Raw genomic sequence first — 20929 nt, forward strand, 5'->3', positions numbered from 1 at the left:
AAGTTAAGTCACTTGCCCAATGTGCCTTAATAAGTGAGTGTCATGGGGTCAATTTAGGCTTTATGCAAGGGAGGCTTTTAACAAGTCACATTTAACCTCTGCCTCAGTTTCCTCATCTATAGAAATCCACTTCAGGTGAAGATGAAAGCCCATGTACACATGGGTCAGGAAGATGTTGAATATAATATTGAAAATTTTATTGTTTACAGTGAGACCAGTCTTACTTAAAGGAGTGTTTAATTTCTCAACCAGTAAATGACCAGCTCATAAAATATGCTAGAGATTAAAGACCCATTTGTCGTCCTTGTCCCCTGCTTCCCCCACTTTTTTGTGGTTATTATCCGAAGAGGAAAAAAGGAAGACAAGGGTGCACCCTGTGCTCCAAATCAGTGTGCAGAAATTTATAACAAAACATTCACACCCCGCTCTCTTTAAGATGGCAGGAGCAGGTCGGGTTTAGGGATGGAAGGAAGAGAAAGGGGAATAACTCAGCCAATGATGGATGACTAGTGAAGGCAGCCTTGATTCACTGAGTCCATCAGCTGTGGGCTTTGCCTCTCAACATGAGGTGGTGTCTCACCCAACAACAGCTCCAATCGAAAGGGAACGTTTTTCTAAGTTCTCAATGGCAATTTCCACAGCCAGGAAACATATAAAAGCAAAATGTTCAAAGAGCCAGGTGTGGACTCTGGGCTCATTGGATGTGGAGAAAGAGGCCCTGCATTCAAACCCCACCTTTGCTTCTTGCTAACTGTGATCTTGGGGAAGCTTCTTAAATATGGGTCCTTAGCTTCCTTATTTGTAAAACCACAGTGTTGAACTCAGTGATCTCTAAGCTTTAAATTCTTGGTCTTATGATCCTGGGACCTTGACTGAAAACGTTTATCACTGCCCTTTTTGCCATGTGTCTATACATGTATACATGTGTATCTACAATTATATGTATGTATGAGAGGACCCATGATATAATGGCTGCAGGACTGACCTTGGAACCAGAAAGAGGAGGATTCAAATGTTGTCTCTGACCACGCATGAATAGTTCCGTGCATGCTGCCGGCAGCAGCTCTCCTAAACTTCTAAGTGGTAGCCAAGCAGATGCGCTGCCTTGGTGGAGCAAATGGCCATGCTGGGAGTCGTCTCTGTCAGTTGTCTGAATGCAGAAGTCTGCTGGAAAATGGTTAACAACTAAATCCCCAGAAATGCAGTTGAATCTGCATTTTGACCATTAATGGCACCATCACTTTCTCTGTTCTAGACAATCCACAAAACAAAGCAGGTCCTGGTTTGTAGCATTGGCTGTTTTCTGAGGTATCAGTGCTCTTGTTGAAAACTAAACCATCAAGGCACTGCAGGCTGGCTCCAACACCCCTCTGTCTGGCTCCCTCTTGACCCTACTGTCCCCAAAGTATATGTTTATAGATGAATTCTGACCCCAAAATGTTTAAGAGGAAAATAACCTCATTGAAACCATCAAAACATGTTTAATATCAAAGAGCAAATAATCATCAGCCCATAGGAGGCAAGGCCACCAACATAGTGAGTTTTTAGTTGCCATAGCTGTGACCCTCCTACTTGCCTGGACATGACTGCTTCCCAGGTCTCCTTGTTTCTTCTCTTTCCTTCTAACAAACTTGACATTCTCAATAGCCAAAACATCAAATAAAAAAAAATAGAAGCCAAAATATAAAATGAAAAAGGCTGGGCTGGGGGTTACGGTGGGTTGGAAGTCAATAAATTTTTGTTGAGTTTTGGGTACAAAATAGCAATAAAAATATTTTTTTGTGCACACCTGTTTCATGTTAACCTTCATCTACTGGCTTGAAAGAAATGGATGCCTTTCTTTAGTGCCAGTGGAACTACTTAAAAAAAGAGAGAGAGAATCAAACCATGGTGGACTGGAACTCATTTCGGTAGAGTACAGAATGTCCCTTTCTTTGGTGTTCTCATAGGAAAGTATTTTCCCCCTGAGTGGCACATAGTTTACGGGTGCTTATCTGAAATATGCCTTTGTTTATTAAAGATATAATGTATTCTATAATAGCAATGAAGACATTTGAAACTAGCTGGCCGGGCCAATGGTGCTTACCTAAGTGAACGTCCATGACCTGCTCTGGCAGGAATCCAGAACCACTGGGACTGGCAGTTCATCTGAGTTAGGAAGAAATCCAAAAATGGTCTAGCTTTGCTTTAGACAGATGGATATTAATGAAGGAGAATACTGTGACATTGGGGGAGGCAGTGCTGCTCTTGGGGAAGGTGCAGCTCGGACCAGTCCTGCTGAGTGTTGATTATAACCAGAGCTCTGACTCTCTCATTGTGGAAACCGAGCTCTGGGCTCAGCCACAGCACAATCTGCCATCGGGAGGGCAAGGGCAGGGCTGGCCCAACTGGTTCTGCAGACAATACAGCTGGCACCACCTCTGATTCTTGTTCCATTGAACATGGCGGGCTAATGTGGCCGGGGCAGGGAGGGTGTCACCTTCTTTCCGTACCCCTCAAAGCCTGCCTTAAACAGCAAGGAACATGCAAGAAGTCCTCCATCAATGCTTGGGAACCATTCAGTGTTTGTAGCATGTCAGTCATTGCCAAGTATATGTCAGTTGTTATATGGGGGTAGCACAATAGAATCTGAGTTTAAATCCCACCTACAATGCTTATTATTGTTGTAACCTTGGACCATATGTAATATATAGGTGGCACAGTGGATAGAGCACTGGGCTTGGAATCAGGAAGACTCATTGTCATGAGTTCAAACCAGCTTCAGATACTATCAGTGACCCTGGGCAAGTTACTTAACCCTGCTTGCTTTAGTTGCTCATCTGTAAAATGAGCTGGGGAAGGAAATGGCAAACCACACCCAGATATTTGCCAAGAAAACCCCGAATGGGGTCACAAAGCGTAGGGCACCACTGAACAACAACATGGAAAAGTGAATCGATTACTGGAAGCCCTGGCTTGAAATCTTGCCTTGAACATGCCCTGACTGTGAAGCCCTGATAAAAATTATGGACTTCCCTGAACCTCAGTTTATTCCGAAGGATAATAAAAGCACTCACATGCAAGGTTGTTATGAAGATCAGATGAAATAATATTTGTAAAGCTCTTTGTAAACCTCAAAGTGCTTTATACACACTGTCTATTGGCTTCGTCATCATCACTAGCCACTTATGTAATGCCCGCTAGGGGCCAGGCACTGTGCTGCATCCTTTACAGCTACGATCTCTTTTGCTCACACTCACTGTGTGAAGTAGCCTCAGACATACATGATAACCTCCCTTTTATGGCTCTCTGAGGTCCTTGACCTCTCTAACAGTACAGATCTTGACCCTTCCAGGCTGTCTCTATAGAAGAACTTCTCTACACCCATCCTGTTGATCTGCAGAACTTTCTGGATACCAGGGCAGCATCCTCATTCTCATTGTCAGACTGTCTACCTTCTTCTTTTAGCCATATAGGTTGCAGATACTGCTCTGGACTCCATCTGTTGCCTGTTTCCCTTCAGGAGTCCTTTGCTTTGGCCTCTTTCCCCCATCATGGGGGTAGATTGTCTTTTGCCCTTTGAATCACTTGCAATTATAGTTCCTCTAGAAATGGAACTTTCTGGAATTGGTCACTGTACAACATTTACTGGGAGAACCTCATTATGAGAATGGTATGGCTGGAGCCAAAGGAAACAACTCAGAATCCCTGAAAGCCCAGAACATTTTGCCCAATTCAATCTTGACCACTTCCTCTCTTCAGCCAGTTTTGGGCCAACATCACCATCTGTATTTTTGGCTACAAGGTATATTCCTTCATTGAGATTGCTACAGACTGTAAGTCACAAACTGGGCAATGTACATTCTTTTTTTCTTTTTTTTTTTTTTTTTGGCAGGGCAATGAGGGTTAAGTGACTTGCCCAAGGTCACACAGCTAGTAAGTGTCAAGTATCTGAGGCTGGATTTGAACTCAGGTCCTCCTGAATCCAGGGCCGGTGCTTTATCCACTGCACCACCTAGCTGCCCCTGCAGTGTATATTCTGCAACCTTTTCCCCCCCTACTATTTTAAGGACACTCTGAGGAATTTATTTTCAATATATCTCAAGGGGTAAAGTTCCAAAAGAATCCAAAAGATTACAGATAGTATTGTGGCTGTGAGGCACCATGATTCAGTGGATAGAATACTGAACTTTATTTTATTTTAGAAAGATAGGCTATATCTTGCTTCATATGCTCAATAGCTCTATAAACTTGGACAAGTCTCTTAACTACTCTCAGCCTCAGTTTCCTAATCTGTAAATTGGGGAAGACAATAGCACCTACCTCACTTTATGAACATATGAGAGACATTTGCAAATGATTCTCTGTACCAGATATCTTGTCAATCACACAGTTCATTGAAAGACACAGACGATGCTAAATCCCACTGTTTGTTATTTCTCTGTTGATTGCAAAACCAAACAAAACATTTTATTTAGTCCTACAAAGCATGGTCTTAAAAGCTCTCCTCCACCAGTGCTTTACTCTAAACAACACCTCCCATGCCTGTGGTAGGATCAGACAGTATTCCTCAACAGACAAAGCTACAATGAACTTTGTTTAGTGATCTGATTATCAGTAAAATCAGAGAGAAATATGCTTGTGTTCTTTACTGGCATGGACCATGACCTGGGCAAAGTCCCAATGGAAGATGAATTCCCTAGAGCTGGTGAGATTGTGCAGGTGCTCTTATATTTGGAAAAAATAATGTATGGAAGGTATTATGAAATCCTAGAAAAATAAAGGGCCTCTTCAATGAAAATGGTGTTCACAGGAGGCTAGCCCAATATTCCACCCAAGAAAATGAAAATGGATACAGAATGACAACTAGTCATTTTCCAAAAACAGACATTATCACTTAAAAATTTTAAGTTAATTTTCTTCTTTAAAATCAAGCCAGTTTCCCATGGTTCTTCAGGTAATGCCAAAGTCAAGATCCTATTCTAAAACCACTTTTCTGGTGGAACCTTGACAATTATGTTCTCCTGGTGAGCTATTTTCTTTAACTGTCCTTCAAAAGCCCTCATTTTCTTGAGCTGTTTGCTTTCAGATAGGTTTAATTTGCTTGCTAAAATCATCTTGGCCACCTTCCCCTTTTCTGTTCCAAGTCTTAGTCTTTTTGTTGGCTCTCCAGCTGAGTGAGGTCAGACCTTCTGGACAGCATTCCTCTGAGAAAGTGAGCGATGGAGTAGTAAGCTACTTGAGGCCAGGGAGCACTGGCTGTCATATTTTTTGTAGATATCACAGAGCTAAGCACACAGTAAGCACAGTACACGGGGCAGCTAGGTGGCATCATAGTGTATAGAGCCCAGGCCTGGAGTCAGGAAGACTCATCTTCCTGAGTTCAAATCTGACCTCTGACACTCAGTAGTTGTGTGACCCTGGGCAAGTCACTTAATCCTATTTGCCTTAGTTTCCTCATCTGTAAAATGAGCTGGAGAAGAAAATAGCAAACTACTCTAGTATTTTTGCCAAGAAAAACTCAAATGGGGTCGGGAAGAGTTGGACGCGGCAAAACACCAACAATACACACTCATTAGAGCAGAATCTTCTCTTTTTTTTTTTCCAGTTGACTAATTGAAGCTGTTTATTTTCTCACCAGAGTAGAATTCATTGCCTCTCCCCCTCAATCAAATCAATCAATCCACAAAGCTTTCTTTGAGCACCGCCTATGGGTCAGTCACTGTGTGAGGGGTAGTATAAGCAGACATGGAATTGTTTGAGAATTCCTTTTGGATATTAGTGGCAAAGTTCATTTCTGAAATAACTGTGAATTACTTAGTCAGCAGAGTCCCTGAGCAGGCTGGGGGTGATGAGACTGGTACATTTAGGGGTCAGCTGAAGCTGGACTGGAGAATGTCTTATCTATGAACATTTTACAGGTCATTGTCTGGAGAATCATGGAGCCTGTTACAGCTTGGCTTTCATTCTGTCACAGGGGAGCAGTCTAATGAAGGTTGCACATGGAGTAATTTGTATATTTGTTTCTGAGACATAAATGGAATAACAATTTGCTAGCTTACTCCTAGGACTTTCATACGGCTGTGCTAATCTTAAGCTAATTATAGCAATAAAACAGAGCATTAAGACTATATACATACCTAATCAGACCTCTAGAAAGTCCAGGTTCCATGTAGTACTGGGAAAAAAAAAAAAAAACAGATTCAGGCATGGGATCATAGGCCCATGTGATCCATTGGCAAGTATTGATTAAGCACAAACTATGAACCAGGCGCTGTGTTAAGCACTGGGCAAAAAAGTGAAAAATATCCTGCCCTCAGGGAGCTTATCTTCTCTCTAGACAACACACACACAATTATAGGCAAAATAAAAAAAGGTCATTTTGTCAGGGAGACACTGGCCACTGGCAGGAAATCGGAAAAGACCTCCTGTAGGAGTTGGTATCTTTTAAAAAAAGATTTGTTTTCTGTTGGTTAATTCCTTTATTCAAGAGTAGGAAACAGAAACCTGTCTATTTTTCAGTTCTCCTTTGTGGGAAAGGCTGGAATGCTTGATCCATAGCTTAGCCGATTTTAAATAATCATGGATTCACAGCCATGTATCTTGAGGCAGAATCATAAGATCACAGGATTGAGATCAATGCTCTTATTTCACTGATGAGGAAACTGAGACCCAGAAATGTAAGTGGTTTTCCCAGGATCACATTGCTAATAAGAGTCTCCTGAAAATTTTATTGTGGAATTAAAAAGAAGACCTGGTCTTGGGTAATAGGGTTATGTTTTAGAGTCCAGGAACTAATTTAACATCAAAGTTTCAAGGCCTGAGCAGTGAGAAGTCTTAGAGGTCATTTAGTCCAACCATCTCCTTTTATAGATGGGGAAACTGAGGCACAGAAAGAGAATATAGTCTAATGTGGCATGGATGAGATGACTTGCCCAAGGTCATAGAGTGTAAGTATCAGAGCACACCTGATTACCTGGGATGAAATTTCTGTCTTATCTCTGTTTCACATCTTCAAAGCTTACATTCTCTTCTTCTTAAATAGGTAATTGAAAATTGACTGTAAATATGTTAAGTCCCTGGGTAGTTAGGTGGTACAGTAAATAGAGTGCCAAGCCTGGAGTCAGGAAGACTCATCTTCCTGAGTTCAAATCTGGCCTCAGCTAACTTAGTAGTTGTGTGACCCTGGGCCAGTCACTTAACCCTGTTTGCCTCAGTTCTTCATATGTAAAATGAGCTGGAGAAGGAAATGGAACCACTCCAGTATCTTTGCCAAGAAAACTCCACATGGGGCCATGAAGAGTTGAACACCACTGAAATAACTCAACAATAAGTCTATGTGTAATTAGATCAGGCTTAGGTAGGAGCGTACAGGATCAGATGAGATCAAAGCATTATGACTAGGAAGGCCCTTAGTGATCATTGATCCATCCCCTTATCCTCAGAGATGGGGAAACTGAGACCCAGAGAAGGGCCTTGTCAGAATAGAATCAAAACTTAAATCCAATTCCTCTAAATCTAAATTCAGTGCTCTTTCCACCATAATGGATTATTTGGTTAAACAAATTCAAATACCAGATAACTTTGTGTTAGCCCTTGGAGACTTATTATAGGCATAAAATGAATTTGTCATAATAGGTAGATGAATGGATGGATGGGAGGGCCTGTGGAGGGATAGGTAGATACCACAGATATAATAGAATGAATGATCATTTATTAAGCATTTACTAGTTGCCAGGCATTGTGCTTAGGATACAAACATAAAGAAGTTCTGGAGATTCAAATCCAAGCAAGAAATTCCTTGCCTTCCAGGAGCTTTCACTCTAGTGGGAGCTGGGAGAGAAGTGGGGCTACTTGGACTTAATTGGGGCTTAGAGCTAGTGGCTAGGAAGGGAGTTGGAGCTATTGGTGTGTGGTGTGCTGGAACCAATTTGTCTCAGCTCTCCAGCAGATTGTTAAACTATCACTGTGATAGTGTGCTGGTAAATATTTAAGAACCAGCTCTCCGGGAAAAACATAGCAGGACATACTTTTAAATTCAAGCCACATTATTAACCTTTTCTCCATCCCTTTCTTACATCTAAACAATCAACTAATCAAACCCTGATTTGTAACATTTACCTATCTCCTAGGTATAAATGCTCACAGTGATAGTTTAACAATCTGCTGGAGAGCTGAGACAAATAATAATCCTTTTATAAAATATGATATTCCTTATATGGCATGGTGGGAATGAGGGTGAGAATTATATTGAAACAGATCTGTTGAATACTTTGGACAGTGATATGTGTCCTATTTTTCCTAAATAAATGACATGAATAATGTGACTCCACAGAAAGTAAAATTTTATTTTATACCTAGAATTTATCTTTTTTTTTTTTGTGAGGCAATTTGGGGTTAAGTGACTTGCCCAGGGTCACACAGCTAGTAAGTGTCAAGTGTCTGAGGCCAGATTTGAACTCAGGTCCTCCTGAATCCAGGGCCAGTGCTTTATCCACTATACCACCCAGCTGCCCCAGAATTTATCTTTACTGAATCCAAGGTACAAAAAGAAAAAAATAGTTTTCTGTTGTTGCTGTTGTTGTTCTCAATTAAAATTCCTTCAGGAATTTAATCCTAGAATTTTTTTTTTGATCCTAGAAATTTTAATTCTGAAAATTTCCATGGAAAGCTTGTTTTATCACTCTTGTGGAAAAGTTATTGCATTTTGTTATGTTCTCAAAGAAAGATTCTGTGATGTAGTCGAGTGGAGAGAACAATAGGATGTTGCATCTGAGTTGTACAAGCTCACAATGACCAAATTAAGCAAAGAGTCTCTTACAACACTCTCTGGATTCCTATGAGGTAAAATGAAAATGAGGCTACAAAGATGATGGTGGTGGTTTCCAAAGTGTTTTGGCAAAGGAAGGGGAAATGGAGAGTGCTAACTCCACACATAAAGACATTCTGCTATTCTTATTTAAACTCTCAAGCATAAGTTATATAAAAGATGAGTGGTAAACTAGCCAACCAGTTGGTGTTTATTAAGAGCTCTCTGAGTGTTAGTAGCTGGTGCACAGTGCTAGGCTCTAGGGGAACAACAAAAAAAAAAGTCAAATATTTCCTGCCTTCAGAAAGCTTACAGTCTATTGGAGGAGACAATAAAAGCATTATGTATGTACACATATAAGTATATACAAGATAACTAATTGCAAGTGTTCTTGGTTTTATCAGTGTGGGCAGGGACCCAAATTACAAATCCCCCCACTCCCTTGAACTATACTTTTGTTCCATTCTATTTAATGGTCTTTGTTAAATGTCTACTATGTGCAAGGTGCTGTGCTTCAGTGCTAGGGTTGCTAAGACCAAAAACAAAGCAGTCCCTCCTGGACTGGCCTTATTCACTTGCTGTTGTCAAAGAGTTCAGAGCCCAGAGGCCAACCCAGTGATGATGCTCTTGCAACTTTGTTCTCTTCAGAATGGTAGGACCCAGAAGAACTTTCTGGTCAGATGTTTGAGAGCTGGAGGCTCCCTTCCTGCCCCATGGTATTGGAGGCTCTTGGAGATTGGAATATCAAGAGAATAAAGAAATGAATTTGTAGGGGCAGAAAATCCACCAGGCTATCTATCACAGGAGTGATTGTTTGCTACTCCTACACAGATCATTTTATGAAATTTTTTGAATAGACTTTTATTTTCCAAAATATATGTAAGAACAAAATTTTAACATCAATTTAAAAAAAAAGCTTTGTGTTCCAACTTCTCTTCCCACCCCCTCCATCTTGTGGATGGGGGGTTTATGAAATTTTAAGGCCATATTCTTTATGTGTGGAGAATCACCGAGTGATTATTGGTTGGTTATTTTTTTGTGTATGTTTGTTTTCCAAAGAATAAAGTTGTTCACAAATTTACTTAGATTTTATCTGCAGGGCCCTACTTCTTCAAGTGCTTGGATAATAGACTTTGGCTTGAATCTCCATCATTCCTGGTTTCCAAAATAATACCTCATTCTTGCCAGCAATACTCTTTCTGTCATCCTGTAGGTCATGTGGTAATGTGAATTTGCCAGTGTGTCTGAAGTCTTTCAGCATCAAGATTTTGTTTTTTCATTGCAGTGTTTCAAATGAAGTAGAATATGATTGTTTTGGTTTATATCTTAATTAGATAAGTAGCAGAAAATACTTATTTCACTTATGCCTGATTTCTATTTCATACTCTGGCAAAGCTTTTGTATTAGTAAATGAAATTTACTTTTATGTAAAGAAAAGCCAAGTTACTGTTGTTTTTGGTGTCCTAGACACAATCTTTCTGGTTATTAGAAGTGAGCTAGAGACAAGTACTTAACATTCATTTAGCAGGAGAGTTGGCTTCTAAGATATGTATTTGTAATAATCGTAACTGAAAATTTTACATATAAAAACACTTGATGACTAGATAATGATCTGCTATATCATTTCCCTAGGGGTTTATCTTAAAAACCACATGAAGCTTAATAATAAAGTTTATAGCTAGTCTGCATATGTCAGAAAACCAAAAGTATCCAAATTAGTTTGTTCCTAGCAATCATGAAATACCATTTAAGAGAAGTGTAACAATATGAAATCACCCATGGCAACAGGGAAGATGGCGAGAGGTCTGTGGTGCCTGGTTAGGGCTGCCATTGTGTTGTTAATGAAAAACCAAGCCTGTGGTAGTGACATCCTCACACCAGCAGAGAATATATATTACATCTTTTCTACTGGCACTTTCCTGGTTTACATTTATAAAATTGCATCTTTTCTCTACTGGGAAAACTAAAAGGTATTAGTGCAGAGTGATTCTCGTGTGATCTCTGGGAAAGTGTTCTCTGGTCACCCCCAGTCTTCCAATGAGATCTTCAGTCTCTTGCCTCATTTCACCTGTAAATATCCTCCCTAGCACTAGTGAACAGTACCTGCATAATCAGTCAAGCACACCCATTATGTGCTGGGCATTTTGCTAGGCATTAGGGTCTACAAAGATGTCATTGGGAAGTTCCTGCCATCAAAAGCTAAAATTTAGGGGGAGACATTATATTCACCTATTAATATCTATGAAACATATGAATGAATGAAAGGTAATTTGGGCAAAGAAGGTACCAGCAGTTCATCTTATCATGATTTTTTTTTTGTGGGGCAATGGGAATTAAGTGACTTGCCCAGGGTCACACAGCTAGTAAGTGTCAAGTGTCTGAGGCCGGATTTGAACTCAGGTACTTCTGAATCCAGGGCCGGTGCTTTATCCACAGTTCATCCTATCATGAAAGGTTTCAAGTAGAAGATGGCATCTGTGCTAAGCTTTGTAGGAGACTAGTTTTTTTTCTTTTTTCTAAGAGCTTAAAGTGGGGGAGAACATTCCAGTCACGAGTGACAGCTTCTACAAAGGGACAGAGTCAAGAGATGGAATGTCATGCGTGAGCAAAAGCAAGAAGGCACAACTACATCTGTCTGCTTCTGTTCTTGCTGTCATGACTATTGTTTAACAGACAGAGTGGGGTAGTGTTGACACAACTGGGAGTGGAAGAGAGACGTGGGTTGGGAGTACACACAGGTGTGGAGGAAACAGAAGTAAATAAGGGTTGACTTTGTATGCACATCCCGAAAGTGTAAGTATTGGATTCATCGTTGAGAGCAAGAAACCTAGAGTTGAAGAATAGATGAGCTGTTTGTTGTTTTCTTAATTAAGGGCTCAATTTTCTGTGCAATGACTGATATCCTATGTGTGACCATGTAGACCATCATTAGTGGAAGGGATTGTTGAAACAGGCAGTAGCTGGAGCAAACTGATGAGAGCTTAGAACAACCAAATGTCTATTTCTGATTGAAGGTCAGCCTTGAGTGTGAGGCACACTTTGATTTGATAACTCAATCTTTAAAAGACCACCACCACCACAAACTCCTCCTGAGCCTCAAGTCAAAGATGGTTGGAAAGATAAAGGTAAACCATTGAATTGAGATCAATGATCATCACTTTGAATAGTACAATCTTCCGAGTTCATCTCTTTTTACAGCAGAAAGTGAGTTCCTTGATGGGAGGGGCTATTTTTGCCTTTCTTTGTGTGGTGCTCTGAGCTTAGCATGGGCCTTCAAGCAGAGTAAACAATACCTTTTTATTGGCCAACTAGAGAACCTGCCTGGCCATCAGTTAGACCTGTATTGCAGACCTGCCTTTGATTCCTCCTGGCTGCATAATCCTCGAATATCCATCTAGCTCTCAGTGGTCTAGGCAACTCTCTTAGACTCAGTTTTGGAACAGGTGCCCATGTGTACTGATGAAGAATCCCATCCACACCCCCATTCAATTCCCACCCTTGCCAAGAAGGGAGAGAGGTGCACTTTCTCATCTCTTGTACAAAGTTTGGCTATAGTAATCCACAACATTCAATGTGGCTTCTCTTGATCTTTCCGTTTGCATATCTGTGGTCATTGTATGTTAACTTCCTGGTTTTGCTTATATCCCTCAGGATCAGTTGATACCAATTTTCTTGTGCATTTTTCTCTGAATCCTTAATAGTCATAATTTCTTAAGATACTATAATCCTCTATTATATTCATGTACCAGAGTTGGTTTAGCCCCAATCAATGGGCTATTGTAACAGTGTTGCTATGAATAAGTTTGGTGCATACAGCACATCTTCTGTCCTTGACCTACTCATGATATATGCCCAGCATTCATAATTTATTTTTGAAATTGCCCTAGATTCTGTATTCTTAATACTAGTCAGAAGTCACATACCTTCTCTGTTGACACCTGGGAGAATCTTTCCATGCTTTCCCAGTCCCATAGGTTCTTTTGTCAAATACATCTAAGATATAAGAAGAAACTTTCAGTTTCTAGAACAGGCATATTATCATTTCTGAAATGTACCAAATAAAAAAAGTAAAGAGTAAATGCTTCTATTTTTCACAGATTCTTTAAAGAATTAGAAGAAAGACACCAAAATAATATCTTCCTAGATGATATAAGTGACATTGTAGAAAAGCATACAACATCCACATTTGATCCATACATAAAATACTGTACAAATGAAGTCTACCAGCAACGGACTCTACAAAAGTTAATGTAAGTAACATTGGTGGTATTTGCAAAATGCTGATCTAGTTTTAAAAGCCTAAAGTGAGTGAGTGGGACTACATTGATTAAAATGGTTTTGGAATCGTCTATTTTAGAATCCACCTCTTGGTGTGAAACATGAATTAATGGATGAATGAAAACTCATTGCATCCTTATAATGTGCCAAAGTCTATGCTAACTACTAGGGATACAGTCCCGAAGCAAAAACAGTCCCTGTGATCCGGGAGCCTATATTCTCTTAGGAGAGACAAAACGGTGACCAAAAAAAGGCACTTTTGTCTAGAAAATTATAAGAATGGAGAATAGGGTTTAGGGGAGTAAATTGACACAGCCCATCCAGGAACAATAAAATTATTTGGTTGTGGTTTATGGTCCCAGAATTTAGGGGAACAGGGGAAAAGAAAGGTACCCTTATGAGAGCAAAGGAGGAAGAATGGTTGGAGTAAAAAATGAAGGGAAGCATGACTAGAACTCTTCCTGATATATCATCCTGATACATTGGGGCATTTTCTAATCAGGAGAGCATGACTTTAGAATTGGAATTTCTCTAGAGCAGGAAGGTAGTTGTTGGATAGCAAGAGGGTAAGGAGGTGTCTAAGTAGGAGATCTAGAGAGGAATGAGAATAGCTTCTTTTTTTTTTAATTTTAGTGAGGCTATGGGGGTTAAGTGACTTGCCCAGAGTCACACAGCTAGTAAGTGTTAAGTGTCTGAGGCCGGATTGGACTCAGGTACTCCTGAATCCAGGGCCGGTGTTCTATCCACTGCGCCACCTAGCTGCCCCGGGAGAATAGCTTCTAATAATATTTTATGGAATCACAGAATTTAAAGCAAGGAGACATCTTGGAAATTATTCAGTCCACCTCTTTCATTCAGTCAATGGAAAATAAAGACCCCAGGGATGGAGTGAAGCAGGACAATGACCCTGATGTCCTGCCTCTGGTGCCTAAAGTTCTTTCTAGTGTGGAAAGCCATTGTGATGTTTAAAATCTATATTGTGTGATTGCCTTACATTAGGAGCTTCAGCACTAGTCTTTGGGCATTAAACATTTATTAAAGCATACAAGTATTCACATGGATTTCAGAAAGTTAAGAAAAGGCCTATCTAGCCTAGTGTTCCAGCCTGGTGGGGTTCTTCCTCAAGTCCTCCTCCATGAGCCTGCTTCAATCACGAACTCTCAGCAAGCTGATTGTGGAAGCTTTTTATAGGTCTGGAACAGAGGCGGTTCTTACACAGTGCTTCAAGCTGATTGGTTGGTGTCATCCAAATCCATTGGCTTTGAAGGTGTTCTCAAGTTGAGTTCACAGTCTAGCTTCTGAGAACAATCCCTTCTTAAGGGCTAGCCAGGTGTGATTACAATCCAGTTAACTTGAAGTAGGCTAATCAGCAGTCAATCACTCTCACTTGATTCAATCTGTCTAGATTAATCTCCAGGTGGGTCTTTGAGTATCTTAAATCCCATTATTTCATCACACCATCTAGTTTAACCCATCCTTTCTACAAAGTTTCAGATGAGTGGTCATACAGCCTTTGCTCTAATAAGGGAGAGCCCATTCATTACATCTCAAGGTGCTAGTGCATTTTTAGATTGCTTTAATTTTTCACAATTCTTTCCTTATGGTCAACTCAAGTTGCTCCCTCTTCAATATCATAGGTTCATAGAAAAGAGGTACTCTTAAGAGATCATTTTATTGATGAGGAAACCTGAATCCAGATATGCTAAATGACTTACCTAATGTCACAGAAAGGCGAAAGGCAAGGGGTTGAGCCAGAATTTGAACTCAGTTTACCCCCATATATATATATGTGTGTGTGTATGTATATATGTATATACACACATATACATACACACACACACACACACACACATATATATATATATATTTGCTATTCCATCATATTGTCTCTCATTTATATGTATTCCTCAATTTCTGCCCTCTAGGGCCAAGTAGAAGAGATCCATAACCTCTCTTCCATTAGATTATATTCAGTTACATGAGCATAGGGGAAAACATTGGGAGGTAATGGGGAAAAGTAACTCACTTCTTGATTTTAAAAAATTCTGTTATCCCAAGGAATTCCATCATGCATTTTCACATGTATAAGCAGATGCCTTGCCCTAGCCCAGCTAATGAGAGCTTTGGCTTTGCAATGGCTCCAGGTATCTCTAGATAAGAGGATCTCAGACATTCTTTAGAAAAGGTTTTTATCATGGGATTCTCTGCTGGCGACTGATTGCCCAGGGAAACATTGCCACACTTTGGCTTCTGTCCTTTGACTTGCATCTCAGATGCACAAGCCTCCAGCTCCATTTGGGAGAGAATGCTGGGAGGACTAATCTGTCTGCATGCTCTCTCCCAGGATGCTGGGCGTCTGATCCCCACAGCATGGGGCTCTGGCAAGCTTCCATGCAGACCAGGTGTATGCGCTGGGTGGGTGTGAGGATTATCTTCCAGGGGCCCTACAGTGAGATAAAAGAGCCCCTTTTGGTAAGGAGGGCTGGCTCTGGCCCTTCATATGCAGAGAGCTCTCCTTGGGGAGGGGGAGGCCTGCAATTATCCCCAAACCACCACCATATTCAAAGAAGGAGATTCTCCAAAAATAACTGAAAAGCTTTCCATAGAAAATCAATTGCCATACTTCCTGACCTTATTTCTAATGACTAGTCTAGGTGCCTCCCTCTTCTCCCAACCTCACATGTCTTCTTGAAACTACTGCAAAAAGAGAGAACTCAATTCCCATAGATATTATTGGTAGTTGGGGGGGGGGGGGCTTTTTTTTAAGTGTTGTGTTTTTTTTAAAGTGTCAGAACAAGATTTTGAACCTAGGCCTGTGAGCTACAATTCCTCTTTTTACTATGCCAGGTTTTTTCCCCTTGGCTAAATACAGTTTATGTTTAAAAACCCTTTTAAAAATACTAGAAATAGTTAATGCCTTACCTAATAAAGTAGAAATGATTTTTTAATCCCATAGACAGACTTGTTGCTATATATATATATATGCACATATACATTTATATACACATACATATATGTGTATGTCTATATCTATACCTTTGCATTATTCCAACTCAAATGAAGTTTTACTTTTTTTTTTAACATCACCTTTATTTCAGAGTCTGTCCTCTCCTGAGAGAGCCATCCCTTATGGGTGATGAGGGGGGAGGGAAGGCAAGGCAAACAGCAAAATGCATGAACTAAGGGTAACAGAATAGGCTACATTCCACCCTCTTGTTCTCCAGTGAGAAGTGAGGGAGATGCATTTTCTCCTCTTTCCTTTGGGGCCCCACTTTAGTATTAGAATTAGAAAGCTTTGGCTTTGGTAGCTTTTGTTTAATCTACTCCCCAGACATTTCTCACTTTAATTTTTCATAAACTTTAATAAGGAATGTCATTCTTCATTTTTGCCTTTCAAATCCTCATCACCAGCATCAGCTCTACTTCCCAATTATCCCAGCATCCTCACCCTGCTCACAGTAAGAGGACTAATCTGAGATCTTGTAAGAATCCTGGGAATTGTCAGATCAGAGATGGAGAATTGCAAGAGACCTTGGAGGCCATTAAATCTCACCCTCTCCTTTTACAAATGAGGAAACTGAGGCCTGAAAATTTAAGTGACTTGCCCAGGGTCTCACAGCTATAAGTGTCCAAGGAAGTATTTGAACTGATTTCAATTTCAACACTCCATCCACTATACAGTTCTTCCTTTTCAAGTCTTGCTCTCTCTCAGCCTCAGTTTCCTTATCTCTATTTTTAAAATCATTTAATTAATTATTTTTTTTTAGTGAGCCAATTGGGGTTAAGTGACTTGCCCAGGGTCACACAGCTAGTAAGTGTTAAGTGTCTGAGGCTGGATTTGAACTCAGGTCCTCCTGACTCCAGGGCCGGTGCTCTATCCACTGCATCACCTAGTTGCCCCTAGTTTCCTTCTCTCTAAAGCAGGTTTAATAATAGCATTTAACTCACAGAGTCTTCATGAGAATCAAAGAAGATAGTGCATGTTGGGAAATCTAAAAGCATACCTTATTACTGCTCATTCATTCAATGAGCAACCATTTGTTGCACGAGTCTGTGCCTTTAAGTAGCTTAGAGTCTGTTCAGCATGACAGGAGGGTTCTTCTCTGTTTTTCTCCTGACCTCTTTCACCAGTTGCAGGACAGACCTTCCAGCCAGTTAATAAGCATAGATTAAGTCACCTACAGGCCTTGTGCTCAGCTCCAGGGATGCAAAGAATTAGAAGGTCCTTGAGAACATCCCAGTCTTTTAAATGTTGCCATGGGGGATGGTGGGAGGGTCACAAGCCTGCTGCCTGGGCAGAGCTTTTCTGCCCAGTGTCAGGAATCCATTAGACCCACTGCTTTTTTCACATATGTTAGTTCTCCAAAGTAGGAGCAAAAGTAGAGATTGAAGTGTTATATCAATGCAAATCCAAATAGAGGAGGAGATGCTTTAAAAAAAGTCATTCTTACCAAAGGAAATGGAATTCACCTCTAGTGGGGACCAGCTAAGAAATGGGCCCGGCAGGTGCTAATTTAAATGAGTGGGGGAGGGGTGTGTGTTTACATTCAGAACTGTAATAATCTCCAGGGGCATCTTCAAAGATCCCACTGTGCTGATGTTTTACATTTTGTGGTCAGCTTCCGAGTTCCTCAGACTCGCAGCTGCTGAAAGCGCCCATAAAATCATGCCCAGCGTTATTCCCTTTTGAAAGTCTGAGCAATTGGCTAATTATGGGATTGAGGGGATTTTATAGTTGAAAATTTATTATGAATGAAAGACTGTTTCCCTTTGTCATGTATATATTTTCCTACTTGGTTTATATTTGTGGAGATAAAGTTACCGTGGGCAGCAAATAATCTTCTGACATGTTTTTTGTTTTTTTTTTCCTCCTCAGAGCAACTAATCCATCTTTTAAGGAAGTATTATCTCGGATTGAATCCCAAGAAGAGTGTAGGAATTTACCTATGATCTCTTTCCTCATTCTCCCCATGCAGAGGGTTACACGTCTTCCCTTGCTGATGGATGTAAGAAACTCGTTATACTTTTATTTTTTTTAAATTCACTCTTTCTATTATGATGGAGGAGACTTTACTGTTTGGATGTGGGGAGAGTACTTCCTAGACACATTAGTGAAAATGGTAGGAGACATTTGCTCTTCTTCAGTAAGAAGCTGTTACATGGAAGGGAAATCTTAGTCTGTATCGGGTTTTCTCTGGAAATCATCTTCAAAGCAAGTCAAACCATGGAATCGTGAACTTTGAGATCTGGAAGGGATGTCAATGGCCATCTCATCTTCCCGTCCATAAAAGGAATCTCCATTCTAACATTCCTGACACATGGTTCTCCAGACTCTGCTTGAAGAGCTCCAAAGAGGGAGAGACCCGTGCCTTCCTGTGCAGGTTCTTCCACTTGGGGACTACTCAAATCATCCATGACATGGAGCCCCAGTTTGCTTCTTTGCCACTTCAGCCCCATATTCTTTCTTCTGCCCTCTGGGACCAAATGGAATGATCCTACTCTCTTCTTCCTATTACAGCCCTTTAATACTTAGAGACAGCTATCTATGACTATAGCTATTAGTGCCAATACTTGCTCCTCCTACTCTTCTCTTCTCAAGCTTATACTGACTCATTTCATAAATAGGTGGAATCAGAATTAATTAACTGATTGATTCTTTCATTCATTCAGGGACTCACATATTCATTCAGTTTCTATAACCCAAGAAACACTCAAGAGTCTCTCATAGAAAAGATATCATGTATTCTTCAAAGTAGAAAGGGAAATGACCTTGGAGTCAGAAAACTTGAGTTTGAGTTCTGGCTCTCCCACAGTCAGTCTGTGAAACCTTGATTAAGTCACTTCTTTAAGCCTTAGTTCCCTCATCAGTCAAAAGAGAGGAATGACTTAGATTATCTTTAAGAGAGAAATGGCACAGGTTGCCTTTAAGGACTTGTCCAGTTCAAATATTCTTTGCTTGCATGGTGCCAATAGCAGGGGCTCTGTGAATGAGGATATAGCATTTAGAATAACTGATTATTCCTCAAAAGTAGAAAAAATAGGCATTAAATACTAAGATGTTAACCAGTAAGGGCTGAAATAGATGTGACAAATCAGACACAAAGGTGAAATAAATACCACTCCTTTCTCAGGACACTTTCTTGAAAAAAAGATGAACATGAAACTACCTGTTGAATGGAAAAAATAATGCAATTTGTTGAAAGCAGGAGGTGGACGATGGGATTAGTCAGCACTGGCCTGCCTTATTGGGTCAGAGATTGTCAGAAAAATGGGCATAGCAAATAAGGTTAGGGAAAGCTCGTCCAGACTTGATCAGAGTTGGAAGCTGGTTTGCTTCTTGTTAGTTATACTTGTTTTTCCCAAGTGGAATAGTTTATTGCTCTTCATAATTCATCTTGATGGCAAATTCCCACAGTAAGCAAACATCATTTAGGGCATAATCACTTTTTAAAGTTCAAGATCTGGCACATGGAATTTTATAGAAAATATTGGAGAAGAGATATTCCTTGCTTTAGGCAATGTAGCTGTTCCACTAGAATTGGCTTTAACATGAACCCTACTTTCCCATGGTCTATTAGCCCTGACATGCATCCAGCGAACATTTGAGTCACTATTATGTGTGATGCATAGTACCAAGCATGGTAGAGGGTTGTATATGCCTGATTTTTATTGTCAGTTAAGATTTCTTCCAAAGAGAAATGAATGAATAATAAAAGCTAAAGTTGAAGATGAAGTCAATGAAAGGCAGTGTTGTAGTAGGAATTGGAAAGACGTATCTTTGGGCTTAATGTAAGGGAAAAAGCTGGGAAACAGGATTAAATTTGAGACTTCTGTAGAATTAGGAATTTCTAGGTGAGGAATGATCCTCAACTAATGCTGGTTGTCATCTTCTCTTAAACTTACAGCCTTGGGAGTTGCCCAGATTATTAAAGAGTTAAATGATTTACCTAGTGTCTTTGTGTGTGTGTGTGTGTGTGTGTGTGTGTGTGTGTGTGTGTGTGTGTGTGTGAAAGGTATAACTTGAACCCATACCTTCATGAGTCTGAAGCTAGGTTTATATTTACTATGATAAAAATTACATCTATCCAAATATGGAATGGGAATGTCTCAGGACACCAGGACATCTTGGGCTTCCAAGAGTTGAAGGTTTCCCCCAAAAAACTACATAACTATTTGCCCAAAAATATCATAGAAGAACACAGGTCCAGTATAGATTAGACTAGATAGTCACTGAGGTGCCTGCTGATTCTGAGATTCCATGAAAAGAAAACATATATTTTACAAAGAATAAATAGATTGATTTTAAATATTGATTTTGAACTCTTACAAAATGGCTTTCTGTTGGCATGTAATAGTTATATTTTCATTTTCCAGGATTTCTTCTATCTTAGATAACAAATTTATATCTGTTTACCTTTTTTTCTTTTTTGGGGGTGGGGGGGTGCAGCAATGAGGGTTAAATGACTTGCCCAGGTTCACACAACTAGTAAGTATCAAGTGTCAGAGGTCGGATTTGAATTCAGGTCCTCCTGAATCTAGGATTGGTGCTTTATTCACTGCACCACCTAGCTGCCCGATACCTTTTTTCTTAGTGTCATAGTTCTGAATAATATCACTCAACCCTTTTGTAAGCATTTATTAAGTACCACACAATGTACCAAAAAGTAGAAAACAAAAAATACCTCCTTGAAAGGACCCTACTGTGCATGACTGTTTTTTTTTCAATCTTTCTTGTTCATCAATAAATTTTACTGAATATATTGCCCAAGGGAAAACTTACCTTTTGTTCTTTAACCCCACGTTTATTTGGAGTTTAACTATCCTGCAACTGAGTCAGCATTAGAATCATGGCCTCTTGGAGTT

General features: G+C 40.1%; 1 protein-coding gene across 1 annotated transcript in view; it reads left to right on the plus strand.

Annotated features, from left to right (window-relative positions):
• Window positions 1-20929, plus strand: part of ARHGEF26 (Rho guanine nucleotide exchange factor 26) — a 133004-nt gene that overhangs the window by 59267 nt on the left and 52808 nt on the right. The window contains exons 7-8 of the mRNA XM_043998496.1: window positions 12886-13038; window positions 17943-18072. Coding sequence (XP_043854431.1) covers window positions 12886-13038; window positions 17943-18072 — 283 coding nt within the window. The remainder of the gene's footprint in view (window positions 1-12885; window positions 13039-17942; window positions 18073-20929) is intronic.

This window comes from Dromiciops gliroides, chromosome 3 (genome assembly GCF_019393635.1).
Source record: "Dromiciops gliroides isolate mDroGli1 chromosome 3, mDroGli1.pri, whole genome shotgun sequence".
NCBI lineage: Eukaryota > Metazoa > Chordata > Mammalia > Microbiotheria > Microbiotheriidae > Dromiciops > Dromiciops gliroides.